At 40.5% G+C, this 7,501-nt stretch overlaps 1 protein-coding gene across 1 annotated transcript; it reads left to right on the top strand.

The window, feature by feature from the left end:
• Positions 1 to 6,373: 6,373 nt before the first annotated feature.
• Positions 6,374 to 6,835, top strand: LOC138871527 (uncharacterized). Its single transcript, XM_070149408.1, has one exon. It carries the CDS (start codon positions 6,374 to 6,376, stop codon positions 6,833 to 6,835), a length of 462 nt encoding a protein of 153 aa, XP_070005509.1.
• Positions 6,836 to 7,501: the final 666 nt, after the last annotated feature.

Raw genomic sequence — 7,501 nt, forward strand, 5'->3', positions numbered from 1 at the left:
CATCCGTATTGTTGTCATAATCACTATCATCTTCCTGACTCTGCGCATCTGCCAAATCACGAGTAAATACATCGTCTATGGGCAACTGTGTGAGGTTAGGAGCTTCAAGAATCTCGTTTTCACTGCACAAAAATAACAAAATGATAATATACCCAACTAGATAAATACTTTCGATATAGATATATCACTTTACTTACAAGTCGTACTGTCTTAACGTTTTATGATGGATATTTGCTTGTTGGTGATGACTCCCGGATGGACCACCATGGTCCAATACTCCATAACTACACATATTCCAACTATGGGCGGGGTCATAACTTGTAAAATTCGTATCCAGACGGTACCCTCTATGAAAAATATGAGTGTTAATACAAATCCAATTAAAACATAAAATAAACATCGCTAAAGCACCCGCGGAATTGAAGTTACCAGTCCTCTTGTTGATTATATAAAGTCGAAAAATTATTTTGCGGCAGCTCATTCGCTGGTGGTGACAAGTTTAAATCAATGCAAGCTCTTTCATCAGCAATCTGTCCGGCAAACACTGCTCCAGAATAACCACCCGATGACTGGGGGTTATCCCTACTATGCACGCCCTCATTATTGGGAACGTTTTCCACCTTGACGTACATTTCCAATAATTTTATTACAATAAATTCCCTGTATACATCCGGAATCCGCAAAAAATCTCTAAAAGTTTCATCATCCGCGATGTTAAACTCAAAATAATAAACAAACCCCTGCGGAGTCACTGAATACGGAAATCTACCGGTTATTTTAAGGTTAACCGAACGCCACCTCTCATTCATTTTTTTTACGTAACAACGATACCAATTTATCGTACTCCATAGTAAGCAGCAATTTAACATGACATTGTGGAGGTGAGCTATACCTCACAGAGTTATTTTCCAACACAACCTCACCCCCAATATAGTGAAACCCTTATTTTTGCCACTTCAGACATTGTAAAAAAATGATTGATAAGAAGAAGAGAGAAGTATGAACGTAAGTTTGAAGATTGAATGAATTTTCATAAAATTGAAACGCCTTTAAACAAGGCAAGTCCGAATGTAAAACGCAGTACAATACTACGTTTTATGTATTGAATTATTGTTATGTCAGTTCATTATTGGTGGGGCCAAAAACCAGAGTAAAACGCAGTATAATAATACGTTTAAGTAAAATGCAGTATTATACTACGTTTTACAAATTTAATTAGTAAAACGCAGTGTAGTACTGCGAATTACAAAAAAAAAATTTTAAAGTAAAACGCAGTATGGTACTGCGTTTTACTTTAATGACTAAATTTCCGTTAAAGTAGTTCACAGTATAGTACTGCGTTTTACTCATTTATGTAACTTTTTTTAAGTAGTAGAAAAGTATTTTTTGTCCAAAAAATCATCAAAAAAGTTTCGGACTCAATGGGGAACAAACCCATGTGAACAACAAAAAGAAAAGGAAATAAGAGATACAATTGAAGAAAGAAAAAGGACAAAGGGAAGAAAGATATAAAAAAAGGACAAAAGGAAGAAAGACACAAAGGAACGAATGAAAAAGTCGAACAAAAAATTAAGGTTAATACGGTGCGTGCTGAAGATTAATTGAACTTCTAAATTCTTTAACCATAATTTCTGACACATGATAAAATTGGTTGCATGTCACTTTTAGAAGAGCTGGGACAACCCACTTTTCTAACTTCCAATAAAAGTTTCATTCACTGGCAAAAAGGAAAAAAAGAAGAAGAAAAGAAGTAAGAAGCTCAAGATTTTATTAAGATTCAAAAGCTGAAGTCTCTTTCAATATGTTTTTGAATACACTGAGGCATTTACTATAAATAGTAGCCTTAGTTTGAATTTTAGTTAGGCTCTCATTACTATCAAGCCACGTGTTTTTGTTAAGACTCCAAGTTTGAAATCATAGTCAATATATTTTTGACTACACATTGAGGCGTGTATTATAAACAGCAACCTTAGTTTGAGTTTTAAAAGATACAATTGAGAAAGAAAAAGGACAAAGGAAAGAAAGATACAAAAGAAAGAAAAACTCGAACAGAATATAAGGTTAATGTAGTACTGAAGATTGATTGAACTTCTAAATCCTAGTAACCACACTTTCTCACACATGATAAAATGGATTATTTGTCACTCTTGAAGAGCTGGGCCAGTGCCAACCCACTTTTCTAGCTTTCAATAAAAGTATATGATGTTTTATACTTCAATATCACACAAAGGGATAACGACCCGGTCGTTTTAAGAATTTACGCCTCGATCCCCTATTAACTGTTTTCCTCGAGTTTATTTATGCTATTTTGATTTGCCAGGATGTTCGGTTTTGAGTTTCGGAGAGTTTTGGGACACTTAGTCCTTAAATGAGAGTTTAAGTGTTGGAAAGTTGACTGTAGTCGGAACATTGTGAAGACGACCTCGAAATAGAAATCTGATGGTTCTGTTAGCTCCGTTGGGTGATTTCGGGCTTAGGGGCGTGTGCAAATTATGTTTTGGAGGTCAATAGCTAATTTAGGCTTGAAATACCAAAAGGTCGAATATCAAAGTTTCCGGTTCGACAGTGAGATTTTAATCCGAGGGTCGGAATGGAATTCCGGAAGTTGAAGTAGCTCCGTAGCGTTGAATGTGACGTGTGTGCAAAATTTCAGGTCATTCAGACGAGGTATAGACTTTTTGATCCAAAATGTATTTTTAAAGTTTTTGGAATTCTTAGGCTTGAATCCGATGAAAAATAGATGTTTTGATGTTGTTTTGAGCGTTCCGAAGATTGGAACAAGTTTGAATGAAGTTATGGAATATGTTGGTAGGTTCGGTTGAGGACCCGGGGTGCCTCGGGATGATTTCGGATGGTTGACGGAAAGATTTTTGGAATTGGAGTTGCAGTTTCAGCTGTTTTTCTTTCATAACCGCACCTGCGAGTGTGTGACCGCAGGTGCAGAGCCGTAGAAGCGACGGATCAACCGCAGAAGCGAAAACGGGGAAGTTTAGCAGGGACCGCAGAATCGGTAGGATTTCCGCAGGAGCGGTACCGCATCTGTGGAAGGGGAGTCGCAGATGCGAAAAATGGGATTTAAGTGAGAAGTCGCAGATGCGATAAGTGTTCTGCAAAAGCAGGACCACAGAAGCATGTCCCAGGACCGCAGATGTGGTAACAGCTGGACAGAAATAGGAAATTTTGAGGGTTTAGTTTCAAAAGTTGGAAATTCGATTTGGAGCTCGGGAGAGGGCGATTTTGAGAGGAAATTGAAGAGGAGATCATTGGGTAACAATTCTTTAACCCTTTCTAGTTATATTCCATCAATCTATAGTTAGTTTCATCATTTAATTTCAGATTGGAGATGAAAATTGGGGAAAAGTTGGAAAAAAGTTCTTAGACTAAAACTTCGACTTTTGAGTGGGAATTTGACCTTAAATTTGGATAATTTTTGTATTCATGAACTCGCGAGAGTATGATGATTCTGAAAATATAAATTTTACCCGATTCCGAGAAATGGGCTTGAGGGGCGTTTTGGTTATTTTACCTAATTTCTTTGTAATTAGGGAAATGCCCAAGATAGAATTTCTTTGTAGAGTCAGTTACTTGAAGTGTTATTTACATTATGCAATTGAATTGAATAGAGTTGGGTCATTTGGAGTCAAGTACTCGTGGCAAGAGCGTGGTTTCAGGTTGATTATTGAGCCGGTTCGAGGTAAGTTGCTTGTCTAACCTCGTGTGTGGGACCTTCCCATTAGGATTTGTTATTATTGTTAATTGAAATGTCTTGTACATGAGGTGACGAGTGCGTACTTGTGCTAATTGTTGAAAATCCGATTTTCATTAAGTAATTACTAGTATGTTTCCTTCTCTATTTATATTACTTGCACTTTAAACCTGTTAGCATAGGAAAGCATGTCTAAGTGATTTTATTACTTTATTTGCTCAAAATGCTTTACTTGAATTCTGTGCAGCATGCTAGACTAGAATTACTTGTTTGCCTTAATATGAAATTGACATTTGTTGATTATTTTCCTGTGGCTGTTGTGTATTTACATTGGGACTACGGATGTAGGATTCCGGTAGATCCCCTTTGTCTGTTTATTTGGGACTACGGATGTGGGATTCCGGTACATCCCCCTTGTCTGTTTAATTGGGACTACGGATGTGGGATTACGGTAGATCTCCCTGCACAGTTATATGGAACTATGAGACTGCACCCGGTAGATCCCCCAGTACTGGGTATTTATATTTGGGACTACGGATCGGGATTCCGGTAGATCCCTGTGCACTGATAGTTGGACTATGGGACGGAATCCCGGGAGATCCTTCGGATATATATATGAGGGACTACAGAACGGTATCCTAGAAGGTGCCCCGGTTGTTATCTCTGTGTTGAGCTGCATTTCTACCCCGTGATTTATTTTGTCTCTATTCTAGTTGTTGTTGTTCTCTCAATTCTATGTTATTTCTTACTGATACAATTATTTATATTGTTTTGTTTTACACTATTAACCCTTATATTTTATTTAACCTCAGTAGGGCCCTAACCTTCCTCGTCACTAACCGATCGAGGTTAGGCTTGGCACTTACTGAGTACCGCTGTGGTGTACTCATGCCCTTTCTACGCATGTTTTTCATGTGCTGATCCAGGTACTTTCACTCTGTCTTATCATCCTTGAGGCGAGGTGCTTCTGTAGAGACTTCGAGGTATATCTGCCGCGTCCGCAGACCGAGGAGTCTCTTTCTATCTTTCTGTTATAGTATAGCCCTTTAGCATTCCCCTTTTGTTAGACATTTCTAAAGTTAGAGCTTCTTACGTATCTCTTTGCTTGTGATTCATGGGTTTTCGGGTTTTGGGAAAGTGTATTGGTTTTAAGAGTTAATATTGTGTATTCCGAGCAGTACTTTAAAACGCTATTTTATTACTCTATTTCTATTTTAAATTGTTTTCTTTAGCAAATTTGGTTTATTTTACGCATCTTAGGCTTACCTAGTCATATAGACTAGGTGCCATCACGATGGTTCACGGAGGGCGAACCGGGGTCGTGACAAGTTGGTATCAGAGCTCTAGGTTCATAGGAGTCATGAATCACATGCCAGTTTATTAGAGTCTCGCTGATCGGTATGGAGACGTCTGTACTTACCTATGAGTGACTATGTAACCGTTAGGAAAATTCCACTTCATTTGATTTCCTTGTCATGCGAGATTTTTGACATCTCGAATCCTAAACCTTTAGCTTTTATTCTCTCATAGATAGTGAGGACACGTGCTACCAGAGATGATTAGACACATGTGCCCGCTACAAGAGCTGTCAGAGTTTGGGGCTAGGGTATAGGTCGAGGATGCGCACGCGGTGCAGCCAGAGCACCTGTGCGAGCTACCACCGAGGAGCCACCACCAGTTCCAGCCAGAGCCCAGGCACCGGATGCGCCTGCTGCTACTACTTCTCCAGCACTTCAGGAGATATTAGCACAGTTCCTGAGCATGTTTGGTACGTTAGTTCAGGAGGGGTTGATTCAGGTTGTACCAACCATTTCACAGATCGGGGAAGGGACCCAGACTTCTGCCACCCCCACTCTAGAGTAGCGAGTTCTCATTGGTCAGGTTCCAGGTGTCATAGCGACACAGCCTGTGGTCACAGTTCAGTGGGTGGTGAGGACCTCTCTCTGAGTAAAAGATAGGTGGGTCCAGGAGAGAGAGGATAGACGAGGTCAGGAGAGGGAGTATAGGGAAGTGCGGAGACCTCGTAGACTGGAGAGACCCACTGGTCCTTATTTTGGAGGAAGAGTACGGTATGGTGGAGGTTTTGTAGGTCAGCTAGCTCATATTGCATCTCAGAGTTCATACAGTGTTTCAGGTGTTTAGGGGTCTCAGTGTACCCGTACCGCACAGTTTCCACTACCATGTCCTTCTAGAACTTGTTTTGAGTGTGGTGAGGGATTGCCATAGACTTGTGAGGAGTGCACCTCCATAGATTTCTCAGCCACAGCGCACTCCGCAGAGTTATCAGGATATGATCACAACTCCAGTTGCTACTCTACCTGCTCAACCAGCTAGACGGGAAGGCCAGGCCAGATATTATGCCCTTCCTGCCCGTACCGAGGTTGTCGCCTCCGATTCTGTCATCATAGGTATTGTCCTGGTTTGTCATAGAGATGCATCGATTTTATTCGATCGAGGCTCCACCTATCCTTATGTGTCTTCTTATTTTGCTCCGCATTTGGGTGTACCTCAGAATTCTTTGAGTTCCCCTATTTATGTTTCTACTCATATGAGAGATTCTCTTGTTGTGGACCGCATTTATCGGTCGTGTTTTGTTGCTCTTAGTGGTTTTGAGACCAAAGCCGATTTATTGTTGCTCCGCATTGTAGATTTGATATTATCTTGGGCATGGACTGGTTGTCTCCCTATTTTGCTATTCCTGATTGTCATGCAAAAACCGTGATGCTGGCTATGCCAGGTGTACCGTTTGTTGAGTGGAGAGGTACTTTAAATCACACTCCTATTAGAGTTATTTCTTTTCTTAAAGCTCAACGTATGGTTGAGAAGGGGTGTGACGTGTATTTAGCCTATGTGAGAGATGTCAGTATTGATACCCATTCAGTTGATTCAGTTCTAGTAGTACGGGATTTTCCCGATGTATTTGCAGCGGATCTTCTAGGCATGCCGCCTAATAGAGATATTAATTTTGTCATTGATCTGTTGCCGGGCACTCATCCCATATCTATTCCTCCGTATCGTATGGCTCCTCCTGAGTTGAAGGAGTTGAAGGATCAGTTACACGAATTGCTTGATACGGGTTTTATTCGGCCCAGTGTATCACTTTGGGTTGCTCCTGTCTTGTTTGTGTAGAAAAAGGATGGTTTTATGCGTATGTGTATCGATTATCGCCAGTTGAACAAGGTTACAGTGAAGAACCGTAATCCTTTGCCACGGATGGATAAGCTGTTTGACCAGCTTCAGGGCACACGGGTGTTTTCTAAGATTGACTTGTGCTCAAGTTACCATTAGTTGAAGATTTGGGAGCCAAATATTCCAAAGACTGCTTTCAGGACTCGGTATGGTCATTACGAGTTCCTTGTCATGTCATTTGGGCTGACCAATGCCCCAGAAACTTTTATGCACTTGATGCACAGTGTGTTTCGGCCGTATCTTGACTCATTCGTCATTATTTTTATTGATGATATTATGGTATATTCCCGGAGTCGGGAAGATCATGAGTAGCACCTGAGGACAGTGCTTCAGATCTTGAGAGAAAAGAAGTTATATGCTAAGTTCTCGAAATATGAGTTTTTGGTTGGATTCCGTGGCATTATTAGGCCACATAGTATCGAGTGACGGTATTCATGTGGATCCGAATAAAATAGAAATCGTGCAGGGTTAGCCCAGACCATCTTCAGCTACAGAGTTCTGTACTTTCCTTGGCTTGATGGGTTACTACTGTCGTTTTGTGGAGGGGTTTTCATCGATTGCAGCCCCTATGACCAGGTTTACCTAGAAGGGTGCTCCGTTCCAGTG

This window comes from Nicotiana sylvestris, chromosome 6 (assembly GCF_000393655.2).
Source record: "Nicotiana sylvestris chromosome 6, ASM39365v2, whole genome shotgun sequence".
Lineage (NCBI taxonomy): Eukaryota > Viridiplantae > Streptophyta > Magnoliopsida > Solanales > Solanaceae > Nicotiana > Nicotiana sylvestris.

Coding starts and splice junctions, on each gene's coding strand:
- LOC138871527 (XM_070149408.1), top strand. CDS start 6,374: ATGGACTGGTTGTCTCCCTATTTTGCTATTCCTGATTGTCATGCAAAA.